The 12,852-nt window shown below is 40.3% G+C and overlaps 2 protein-coding genes across 4 annotated transcripts in view; one reads left to right on the top strand and one right to left on the bottom strand.

The window, feature by feature from the left end:
• tmem208 (transmembrane protein 208) overlaps positions 1-807 on the bottom strand; it is a 30,905-nt gene extending 30,098 nt beyond the window's left edge. The window contains exons 1-2 of one of the 2 annotated variants that reach the window (XM_060941803.1): positions 705-807; positions 592-624 (exon numbers count right to left, since the gene is read on the bottom strand). In XM_060941803.1, the coding sequence (XP_060797786.1) occupies positions 592-597 (6 nt within the window). In that variant the 5' untranslated portion in view covers positions 598-624; positions 705-807. Of the gene's footprint in view, positions 1-591 lie in introns of both variants that reach the window. The other variant, XM_060941802.1, reaches the window with a different exon arrangement.
• A 1,861-nt stretch (positions 808-2,668) lies between these two features.
• Positions 2,669-12,852, top strand: part of vps13c (vacuolar protein sorting 13 homolog C) — a 353,158-nt gene continuing 342,974 nt past the window's right edge. For both annotated transcript variants that reach the window (XM_060941799.1, XM_060941800.1), the window contains exon 1: positions 2,669-2,854. In XM_060941799.1, the coding sequence (XP_060797782.1) occupies positions 2,755-2,854 (100 nt within the window). In that variant the 5' untranslated portion in view covers positions 2,669-2,754. The remainder of the gene's footprint in view (positions 2,855-12,852) is intronic.

Below are 12,852 nucleotides of genomic sequence, written 5' to 3'. Positions count from 1 at the left end.
TTCAGTACAGGACCTTCGAGTTCTCCAACTCCAACCTTAACACACCATGTGTTCATGGAGCTCGCTTTGCGCACAGGGGTGTTGTCATGCTGGAAGTCTTAGTTCCAGTGAAGGGAATTGTAAAGCTACAACATACAAAGACATTCCATATATAATTGTGTGCTTCAGAGTTTGTGGCAACAGCTTGGAAAGGTCAGGTGTCCACATACTTTTGGTCAGTATAAAGTACAATTATTGTAACTTCAATAACAGATTTTTTTTTTTGTGTGTGTGTGTGTGTGTGTGTGTGTGTATAAATATGGGTGCACGCGTATATATTATATAATAAATAAATAAATAAATAAATAAATAGGGGTTGACTGAAAGTACCCAGGTCACCACTGACATGTCTTTAGACGGTGGGAAGAAACTAGATAAAAGTAGGGGAACCGATGCGGAAAAATAAGCAAAACACCAGAGAATAAACGATAATCGATTCACTTCTTTATAAACTTACAGTGCAGAAATGTAGGCGCCTCTGTTACTCATGAGATTTAAGCATTACTATTCCTAGCGGTTACACACAGTGAGTTAAAACACAAGTACACATACCGCCATTTCACTCACTCCACAGTTCCAGGGTTGCTGTAATTTTCGGGGGAGAATATGCGTTACTTTTGTACATTTACGACTAAAATACTATACAAAAATCAATATTTTACAACCTTAATAAGATCACGTAATGAGGTACTTCATGCTAAAGTTACACATCAGCGAAAAAAGTCCTTTCCGGCGCATGGAATCTACGTAACCGGTCAGCTGCAATGAAGACAGTTGACGCTGTGAAAAGTTGACATAAAATCGCATGCGCAGAGGTTTACGCGTTATGCACACATGTAATCTCGCACAATCTCGCGATGGATTGACTATGACGGCGTTTTGGGGCTGCTGTCTGAAAATACAAATACAAAGTTTCGAATTATAAAATAAAATATACCGGGAGGAAAAAAATCAAGAAACAAAGTGAAATATTCTGAGAATAAAGATGTAATATTTCTAGAAAAAGTCATAATCGAAATATCTTATTTTCTCAGAAAAAGTCGCAATATTTAAAGATACAGTAAAGAAAAAGCACCACAAATATTCTTACAGATATATAAAACGGGTATAAAACGGGTTTTTCAAAAAAGTATGTGTTTGAACAGCTCCGAAATAGATGTGAAATAGTTTCTCTATCAGCATCACAAAATAAACAAATGGTGCAAATTTATATTCATAAATTCTATTTAAAAATTTCAACAATTTCAATAAAAAATTAAATCATTCAAAAATATTTGGCCAGATAAATTGTCTTTTCTATTTAATATTTGTTACAAAATGTTCCGAATAAGATATTATATATGGGATGGGGTGTTCCAGGCATGTTCCCCCGGGAGGAAGCCCCGGGGAAGACCCAGGACACGCTGGAGGGACTATGTCTCTCGGCTGGCCTGGGAACGCCTCGGTGTTCTTCCCGAGGAGCTGGCCGAGGTGTCTGGGGAAAGGGAAGTTTGGGCTTCCATGCTTAGACTGCTGCCTCCGCGACCCGGTCCCGGAAAAGCGGAAGAAGACGAGACGAGAGACAATATGGGATGATTATAATTTAATTGTAATAATAATAATAATAATAATAGGTGGAACAGTGGTGGTTATCACTGTTGCCTCACAGCAAGAAGGTCCTGGGTTCGAGCCCAGCAGCCAACGAGGGCCTTTCTGTGTGGAGTTTGCATGTTCTCCCCGTGTCTGCATGGGTTTCCTCTGGTTTCCCCCATGGTCCAAAGACATGCAGGCTAGGCTAATTGGTGGCTCTAAATTGACCGTAGGTGTGAATGGTTGTTTGTCTCTATGTGTTGGCCCTGCGATGATCTGGCGACTTGTCCAGGGTGTACCCCGCCTCTCGCCTATAGCCAGCTGGGATAGGCTCCAGCTTGCCTGCGACCCTGTAGAACAGGATAAGCAGCTACAGATAATGGATGGATGGATGGAACTAAGACTGTTCCAGCATGACAATGCCTCTGTGTACAAAGCATGAAGATTGGGTCTGTTAAGGTTGAAATAGGAGAACCTGAGTGTCCTGTACTGCCACTCTGAGTGAACTCAACCCCAGTGAACACCGACTGCAACCCCAGACCTCCTCACCAAAATCAATGTCCGAGCTCACTAATGCTCGTGCAGCTGAATGAACACAAACTCTAGTGGAAAGACTTTGCAGAAGAGTGGAGGTTATTCTAACAGCAAAGGGGGAATAACTCCCACTAATGCTCATGGATTTTGAATGCAAGAAGCACACAGGATTGTGATGGTCGTACTTTTGGCCATATAGTACATATGCAGTCATTATATAATTGATAATATTGTTCTTTCCTGTCAAAGAGACACCTTGCACATCACCCTCTGAGCAGAAAACAGAAATAAATAACGCCACCGAATATGACGTCACACAGATGTTTTAGTTTTATTGAACGACTTCCATTCTTACAGTAAGTTTTTAAAGCATGACAGAAAGAAATAAATTTGTGTAGTTAGTGGTAAACACATTCACCCTTTCACGAATCAAATGCGTTGTAGAGCCGAGACATTGCGCATGCGCGGCGCAAATTGGGCAGGGAAACCACATCAGATATCTGAGTCATAACCCGAGTCTGAATTCGTAGTCTCCGGTTTCATTTGTTATGTAGAAGGAAGTGAGGGAGTCACGGGACTGGCGTGGTGTTTCTCTCCGTGAACTGCTCCGCCATGGTCTTCGAGTCTCTGGTCAGTGATCTCCTGAACAGGTTTATCGGGGATTATGTGGAAAACCTTGACAAATCACAGCTGAAGATCGGCATTTGGGGAGGTGAGTGCAGAATGTTACAGCTCCCTGCTGGACACAAGATATCCCGAGGCCTGATCATGTCAGTAAAGTCATGCAAGGTTTGTGTGTCGGACCTTTCTGTATGATTTACATTACTGTGTGTCAGCGATGTGGCACTGATGCCTTATACCTGTGAATTAACGGGGCATTCATGAAATTATCAACTGTGTGCGTGTGTGTGTGTGCGTGCGTGCGCGCGCGCGCGGCATGGGGCATGAACTACTTCACTGTGATCACCTCTTTCTTGGTGCCCACCCTGGACAGCGCTGTCCATCACTGCAGTGCTGATTAGACCCAGTTATTAATGACTAGGACACAAGGCTTTAATTTCAAATATCAAACGATTTGAGAAGTATAAAGCCTTTCTCTTTCAAGAAAAGGCTTTCCGTTTCTGATCCCAGCTTGCTCTTGAGAGCTAACCTGCACCAGTGATGGAAGAAGCACTGTATTCAGATGAAACTTCAGCAAAAGTTGTATAAAAGTATACCACACTGTAAAAGTACTCCACTACAATAAAAAACTGAAAGGTAACATTTGGTAGCAACTGGGTTCAGCAGGATAAAATATGAAGTTGCTTACTTAAAAATGGCTTAAATACAACAAAGTTGAATTAAATTTGAATAGATTTGTGAACTGAACTAAAAAAAGCATGCCTGACTAAGGAGGTCAACAACCCTGACTGAATTACACCTGTTCTGTCAGGAAGAATAAGCAAAAGTTCCATGGGACAGTGCATTGTGAGAAACTTGTGGAAGGCTTCACCAAGAGTTTGAGTAAAATAATTTCAGACAGCAAATAGTAGTAAAGTTGATTTATAAACCTTTGATCCAGTGAAAATCTGAAATGATGAATACAAGCTGAAATAAATCGGTTATTATTTTGAAATGGACAAAAAACAGTAGAAACGCTAATGGATTAAACACAGGGAATGTGTGGAGCTGTGAAAGTTCACCCTCCAAAAGTTTTGGAACAGCAGGGGCAATTCTTTTGTTTTGGCTATACACTGAAGATATTTTTCAGATCAAAAGATGAATACATTTCCTGATATTTACATCTAGATGTGTTAAACATCTTGGAACATGGCAGACCACCCAATTTTCTTTTGATGAACAAAAGTATTGGAACAGATGGTCTTAAAGTACATTACACTTAATGTTTGTTTGCATATCCCTTCCTTGCAATAACTGCATCAATCTGGTGATCCAGTGACATAACCAAACTGTTTCTCTCTTCTTTTGTGATGCTTTTCCAGGCTTTGTACTGCAGCTTCTTTCAGTTGTTGTTTGTTTTGTGGCGTTTCTACATTCACTCTCCTCTTCAGGAGGTGAAATGCTGCTGAACTGGGTTAAGGTCTGGTGAGTGACATGGTTAGTTTAAAACCTTTGGCTTATTTCCCCTGATTAAGTCTTTTGTTGTGTCTTCAGTGTGTTTTGGGTCATTGTCTTCCTGCATAATGAAGTTCCTCCCAACGAAATTGTATCTGTTTCTCTGTAAATTGGCAAGCAAAATGTTTCTGTAGACTTCTGAATTCATTCTGCTGACATCATCATGAGTTGCATCATCAGTACAGATTAGTGTGTCTGTTACAGAAACAGCCATGCAAGCCCAAGCCATGACATGACCTCCACCATGCTTGACTGAGGAGCTTGTATGTTTTGGTTCATGAGCAAATCCTTTCTTTCTCCACAGTTTTGCCTTTCCATCACTTTGGTAGAGGTTCATCTTCCAGAACTTTTGTGGCTCATTTCTGTATTTCTTTGCAAATTTCAGTCTGGCTTTGTGATCCTGGCTGCTGATGAATGGTTTGCATCTTCTGGTATGGGCTCTGTATTTCTGTTCCCAAAGTCTTCTTCGAATGGTGAACCATGAAACCTTCACCAATGCCCTGTGGAGGTTATTGGTGATGTCACTGACTTGTTTTTAGGTTTTTCTTCACAGCTTTCACACGTTTCTATCATCAGCTGATGTTGTTTTTCTGTTCCATGTCTGGTTGTTACTACATCAGTAATTTGTTTCTTTTCAGGACATTCCATACTGTTGTATTGAAGGCCAGAGTGGAGATGAGGAAGTCATTCTGAAGCTGAGAAAAGAGGGAAAGTCAATCAGAGCCACTGCATAAGCATTGTGAATACAATGCTTATGTAATGTCTCTGATTGACTTTCCCTCTTTTCTCATCTTCAGAATGGCTTGCTCATCTCCTCTCTGGTCTTCATGTTGGATTGTCCTTTTTATTAGTGCAGTCTTCACAGGAGAAACCCAGGGCTCAAATGAAAAGTAGACATCCAGAGTTATTAATTGTTTAAAAATTCAATCTAACAAGGCAAACCTGGACAACAAGAAACACAGGGTCGCAGGCAAGCTGGAGCCTATCTCAGCTGACTACGGGTGAAAGGCGGGGTACACCCTGGACAAGTCGCCAGGTCATCACAGGGCTGACACATAGACACAGACAACCATTCACACTCACGTTCACACCTACGGTCAATTTAGAGTCACCAGTTAACCTAACCCGCATGTCTTTGGACTGTGGGGGAAACCGGAGCACCCGGAGGAAACCCACGCGGACACGGGGAGAACATGCAAACTCCGCACAGAAAGGCCCTCACCGGCCGCGGGGCTCAAACCTGGACCTTCTTGCTGTGAGGCGACAGCACTAACCACTACACCACTGTGCCACCCTAGATATAAATATCAGGAAATGAAAGCTGAAATTCTGATCTATAATCTAGTATTCATTTCAAACTCAAATGTCTTCAATGTGTAGCAAAAACAAAATAATTGGCTTTGCTGTTCCAATACTTTTGGAAGGGATTGGATATATAATCACAATATTATAATTATCGTACACCTGTCATCAATGAAGTGATTCTGATTAGCCCCAAGTAAACATCACTTATTTCTGTAGAATTTTCTTGACATCTTCTTCTTGGGTTCATTTGACGGCTGAAGCCCTGGTCTGCAAAGAGCTTATGTACAGGATCTTCTTGTCTCATATTCACAGAAGTTATTTATAATGTTTTATTAGTATTCTTTTTTCCACAAAGTTTATTTTCACAAAATACATGTCATATACACTGCAAATCACATGCTCATGTCTAATTAAACCCTTAACTACTGACTCCCTAACCTATCCCAGGTACCTGACCAGGGTTACGTGGGAAATTGAGCTCCTTAAAATATTTAAAGAACGAGCCCCATATTTTCCAGAATTTATCTGAAGAGGAAAGTCTTTTTTTTTTCCTAATTTGAGGAATTAAAAGACATCTGTTAAGCAGTGGGTATGAGAAGGGGGCGGTTCTTAATTTCCATTTGGTCAATATTCGTCTCCTCACTGTCAGGGTGATGAAACAAATATCCTTTTTAGAATTAGACAGAGAAAGTATGAAGGAGGAGATTCCTAACAATGCAGTGTTTATTAGTATTCTCAGTAGTATTCATTTTGTGTTTAATTCATAACTGATAATGTCCATTTGGGGTCATTTGCCCAAACTGCTTGGGAACCCCTGGGCTACAGTATTCAAACACTGTAGAGTGTGTGGGAGAGAAAGGCACTGCATAATAACTCCTAATGAAAAACATTGTATCGAATTAACAATATCTAGTAACATTAATATAGTATGGGTTATCATGGTTTAAAAAAAGCTAGACTGCAGTGTTTCAGACAGACCAGGTAGCAATTTGTGGTGCTCCATTGTGCCGATGAGGGAATCGTGTGCGGTGGTGGTCGGTGGAGTCGGTCATTGGGGTGTATGCAAAGTGTTTACAGCGGGCGGTGTTCAAACACAGTATTTTTCTTCAGGGTCACCTGCTGGGACTATTTTAAAGCTACAAGAAGCATTTGAGATTATTCAGTTCAATCTAAATTCTTTTAAGTTCTTTAAGAGAAGACAGCTAAAACAATTTTTACCAGAACCCTGCCTGGTTTCATTCCTCGACCCAACTTTACATTACAGGGCAGGCCATTAGTTTGCTGGGCTTGATGTTGGTGGAAAATCTGTCTTTTAAATTTATGAAAATTACTCACCCAAATTGAAGTTTTTTACCTTAGTTTTTTGCCTTTTTGGTGGCAATCTTTCAATCATTCTTTAGTTGATATTCAAGGAATAAATTGCAAAAAACAAGCTGGAGGTTTTTATTTTAAATATTGAACTCAACACTTACCTCAACCAATACTAAAATGAAATAAATAGTATAATGTAACAACAAAATAATAATAAAATATCATAATTAGATGTAAGAAGCCACTTAAGGTAACACCAAGGCAACTAACAATAATGAAAAAGCATTACCTTAATTGGTGCCAAGCCTGCATGCCCTATCAGAACATTTAATTCTGCGTGGCTTCCTGAAAAAAACCTCAAGTGCCCTATCGTAAGGGAAGTCATTGGGTTCGGGACCATTTATGGAGATTCGTAAGCAGGCTGCCAGGTGTTCCCCGTGGAGCCTATTCCTGAGGTCTGTTTTAATCTATGGATAAAAAAGTACATTTTCTTCATCAAAGCACTAAAAATTTCCATTACATCAAAAAAATATACAAATGAATACTGAATTTCTATGTGCTTACCCTATTCATAGCTGAGAAATCCTGCTCGCAATTCAGAAAAAAACTTTTCAATACTCATCTGGGTTAAAGCAGCAAACATTGAGAGTCAATGAAATTATAATAGTCAAATAAATACGTTTCAGTACTGTGGAGTGCTCTAAAACCTGACTGGAACGGCTCTAGAATGTTGTGCTCAGACAGGAAGGGAAGCACCTGGGACAGCACGACTTTTTCTCCAGCACCTTGGAATTGAAAGGGAGCTTAGAGATAGGGTGGTAATTACTCAAGCATTTACCATCCAGGTTATGCTTTTTAAGCAGGGGTTGGACAACGGCATGCTTAAAACACGCAGGAACAACACCAGATGACAGACACGAATTAATAATTACCTGTATGGAGGGACCAACTACATCAAAAGCTTCTTTAATAATATGAGTGGCAACTGCATGCAAACAGACAGAGTCCTAGATGTCTTGCCATGTGGCTACTCGATCCAGCCAGCTTTTTCCAACTATAGGCTACCTGCTACACCCTCAGATAGTCTCTAATACATTGTGTTCCAAATTTAAACTTAAACAACCTATCACCTGAATCTGAACTCACATAGTTGTACATTCTCATCGCTTCACTCCTGTGGAGGATGAGGCCATATGGACAGCCTGAAGATACACTGAGAAGATGGCTCTGGGCAATTAATACAGACAGTGTTGCTACAATGACTTGGGACCACAGTGGCCATGATAACTTTAGGACTGCTATCATGAACAGTTTTGCTCTCAAGTCTCCATCAATGAACAGGTGATAACTTCAACAAAACAGATTTCATGTTAAAACTATAATGAATTTCCTGGTTACACAGTTGTGCTTTTTGTCCGTAGAGGACACAGTTATAGAGGTGAGTTATTTATAACACCACTATCTGTTATCATCCAAACGAGGTTGGGTTCCCTTTTGAGTCTGAGTCTTCTCAAGGTTTCTTTATATCATTTCAGAGAGTTTTTCCTTAACACCATTGCCTCAGGCTTGCTCATTAGGGATACATTTATAAATTCATGTTTAAAATCTATATTTTTTTCTGTAAATAAATTGACTTGACTTTACACAGGACTAAACTAGTGAAGTCAAGTTTATTTTTATAGCGCTTTTAACAACAGACATTGTTGCAAAGCAGCTTTACAGAATTTTAGTGACATGAGCTAATTTTATCCCCAGTGAGCAAGCCTGTGATAACGATGGCAAGGAAAAACTCCCTCAGATGACATGAGGAAGAAACCTCGAGAGGAACCAGACTCATAAGGGAACCCATCCTCATTTGGGTGATAACAGATAGCGTGCTTATAACATTTTAAAGAGTTTTTAAGAGTTTTAACACGAAGTCTGTTTTGTTGATGTGATGGAAGATGTTATGTTCATTGATGGAAACTTGAGTGCAAAACTGTTCATGACAACTGCAGTCCTAAAGTTAGCAAGTCAACTGTAGTCCTCAGCCATAAAAGCATGACTGTAAGTGTCCAGAGCGTCTTCCAAGTGCGACTTTCGACTGTCCATATGGGGCTGTCCTCCACAGCAGCAATGTCGTCACATTGCTGACTATGGCCAAGTTTACATTAGACCGTATCTGTCTCGTTTTCTTCGCGGATGCACTGTCCGTTTACATTAAACTGCCTGGAAACGCCAGGAAACGGGAATCCGCCAGGGTCCACGTATTCAATCTAGATCGTGTCAGCTCCGGTGCTGTGTAAACATTGAGATACGCGGATACGCTGTGCTGAGCTCTAGCTGGCGTCGTCATTGGACAACGTCACTGTGACATCCACCTTCCTGATTTGCTGGCGTTGGTCATGTGATGCGACTGCTGAAAAACGGCGCGGACTTCCGCCTTGTATCACCTTTCATTAAAGAGTATAAAAGTATGAAAAAACTGCAAATACGGATGCAAATACTGCCCATTGTGTAGTTATGATTGTCTTTAGGCTTGCCATCCTTCCACTTGCAAGTAGTAAGTGATATGCGCTGGGATCACACACAGCGGTTCAGTCCCGAATCACAGCTTGTGCACTTCACTCGCGTGCTCTGTGAGCTGCGCAAGGCCGGAGTGCGCACCCTCCAGAGGGCACTCGCTGTTCAGGGTGGAGTGATTTGGAGCGCAGGATGCCTGCGGAGCCGAGCGTATCCGTGTATTGGTGTTGCTGTGTGCACGCAAATCGTGTATTGGTGTTGCTGTGTGCACACTAATCGTTTTAAAAACGTTAATCTGATGATCCGCTGATACGGTCTAATGTAAACATGGGCTATGACTCAAAGTGAACCTTGCCTAACCATATGCTATTGTTTTCATATAAACCACGCCTGTAAAAGTCTACACTTTAGACTCGGCACGTGTAAAACCTTTGGCAGTGTCCTCTACAAATCCCACTCAATGGTTTCAGAACTGGTTTCAGCACTGACAATGGCAAGAAAAACAAAGCATTCAGATTATTATATATTAATTTATATATTATAGATTAATTATAGAAATAAACTGCTTTTGATTGATGATATTCTGACTAGGAGCCCTGACAGCAACATGAGCTCAGTTATTTGCTCTGTTTTTGGGAAACTTGACATTTGATGAAAATTGCATTTTGATAGTAGCCTCTTCACTCACTGGTTAAGGGGCTCTGATGTGCCAACTTGTCAGCTTAATTATATCAACCAAAACGGCTGATATGCTGGAGTTGAAGGATTACTCAGATATCCTTATTCCATCCAAAGGTTGTTAAGATCAGTAAGTGGACAGGTATCGAACGCTGGTCTCTCTAAACCTGGAACCACCTCAGCACATACAGTGGTGCTTGAAAGTTTGTGAACCCTTTAGAATTTTCTATATTTCTGCATAAATATGACCTAAAACATCATCAGATTTTCACACAAGTCCTAAAAGTAGATAAAGAGAACCCAGTTAAACAAATGAGACAAAAATATTATACTTGGTCATTTATTTATTGAGGAAAATGATCCAATATTACATATCTGTGAGTGGCAAAAGTATGTGAACCTTTGCTTTCAATATCTGATGTGATCCCCCTGTGCAGCAATAACTGCAACTAAACGTTTCCGGTAACTGTTGATCAGTCCTGCACACCGGCTTGGAGGAATTTTAGCCCATTCCTCTGTACAGAACAGCTTCAACTCTGGGATGGTGGATTTCCTCACATGAACTGCTCGCTTCAGGTCCTTCCACAACATTTCGATTGGATTAAGGTCAGGACTTTGACTTGGCCATTCCAAAACATTAACTTTATTCTTCTTTAACCATTCTTTGGTAGAACGACTTGTGTGCTTAGGGTCGTTGTCTTCCTGCATGACCCACCTTCTCTTGAGATTCAGTTCATGGACAGATGTCCTAACGTTTTCCTTTAGAATTCGCTGGTATCATTCAGAATTCATTGTTCCATCAATGATGGCAAGCCATCCTGGCCCAGATGCAGCAAAACAGGCCCAAACCATGACACTACCACCACCATGTTTCACAGATAGGATAAGGTTCTTATGTTGGAATACAGTGTTTTCCTTCCTCCAAACATAACGCTTCTCATTTAAACCAAAATTTCCATTTTGGTCTCATCTGTCCACAAAACCTTTTTCCAATAGCCTTCTGACTTGTCCACATGACCTTTAGCAAACTGTAGACGAGAAGCAATGTTCTTTTTGGAGAGCAGTGGCTTTCTCCTTGCAACCCTGCCATGCACACCATTGTTGTTCAGTGTTCTCCTGATGGTGGACTCATGAACATTTAACATTAGCCAATGTGAGAAAGGCCTTCAGTTGCTTAGAAGTTACCCTGGGGTCCTTTGTGACCTCACTGACTATTACACACCTTGCTCTTGGAGTGATCTTTGTTGGTCGACCACTCCTGGGGAGGGTAACAATGGTCTTGAATTTCCTCCATTTGTACACAATCTGTCTGACTGTGGATTGGTGAAGTCCAAACTCCTTAGAGATGGTTTTGTAACCTTTTACAGCCTGATGAGCATCAATAATAATTTTTCTGAGGTCCTCAGAAATCTCCTTTGTTCGTGCCATGATACACTTCCGCAAACATGTGTTGTGAAGATCAGACTTTGATAGATCCCTGTTCTTTAAATAAAACAGGGTGCCCACTCACACCTGACTGTCATCCCATTGATTGAAAACACCTGACTCTAATTTCACCTTCAAATTAACTGCTAATCCTAGAGGTTCACATACTTTTGCCACTCACAGATATGTAAAATTGGATAATTTTCCTCAATAAATAAATGACCAAGTATAATATTTTTGTCTCATTTGTTTAACTGGGTTCTCTTTATTTACTTTTAGGACTTGTGTGAAAATCTGATGTTTTAGGTCATATTTATGCAGAAATATAGAAAATTCTAAAGGGTTCACAGACTTTCAAGCACCACTGTAGTTCCAAAGGCTCTTGGAAATTTAAAGCTCATTCGTCAGTCATCACGGTAAAGAAATCTTTGTGGTGTCTAAATACATGTTTTGCCATACTGTTTGGTGAGCATGATCTTCAAACAATGCCAAAATCACCAATGGGCCATACAAAATGTATGATTCACTCTTATTTATATCATTAGTATTAATAAATCTGTGAATGTGTGAAATTACTTTTTTTACAGCTTTTTGCAGCTTCTAATAACCCACAATTAAAACTAACACCTATTTCGTTCAGACAGTTAATTGGAGCAATAAATATCAATACATAGAAACATAACTAATTAACCAATTTTTCATAAATAAATAAACAAACAAACTCATTGTAACACTCCGGCAGCTCAGGGAATGAGGAACTGGGAGACAGGCTTGATAGCTCAAGGTGCACCTTTTATTTTTAATTTGGGAGTTCACTTTTCAGCAACTTTATTTTCTCTCTTTTCACACACGTGTACACAGTACTGGGTCACATGTGTGCACAGATGTACATATCTCTCTCTGATTACTGGCTTCTCTCAGAAAGAGAACAAAAGACATGTGTAAGTAACCTGCCCCTAAGGTGAAACCCGATGTGTTACCGGTTCTACCTGACTCTTCGCTGCCCACAGCTGATGCTTGATCACGCCCTGCTGCCACACTCATTAACATGATATTATGTTTTAATGCTCACTTTTAAGTAGTCTGCATGCAGTTATTATGGAGCTGCATAATTTAATATGAAGTATAATATGTGAGAGCAGGGATTTGCACATTTGACTGTAATTGTGTGCATATAGGGTGTTGTTAATTTCTGGTTCTAAAAAGTCACAGATGGCTCTACATGAGTTAGAGGTTCCATAAATTTACATACAATTTCCCACCAGGTATTTCTGTATAAAGCCTATTTTTTTTTTGGCATGGGACGTTGTGTACACACACTTCCGATCCATTATTGCTTGTACTCACTCGTTATAAATAAGCACCCTCATGATT

This window comes from Neoarius graeffei, chromosome 15 (assembly GCF_027579695.1).
Source record: "Neoarius graeffei isolate fNeoGra1 chromosome 15, fNeoGra1.pri, whole genome shotgun sequence".
Classification (NCBI taxonomy): Eukaryota; Metazoa; Chordata; class Actinopteri; order Siluriformes; family Ariidae; genus Neoarius; species Neoarius graeffei.
The sequence above is the reverse complement of the archived record's forward strand: the minus strand, read 5'-3'. Positions and strand labels throughout refer to the sequence as shown.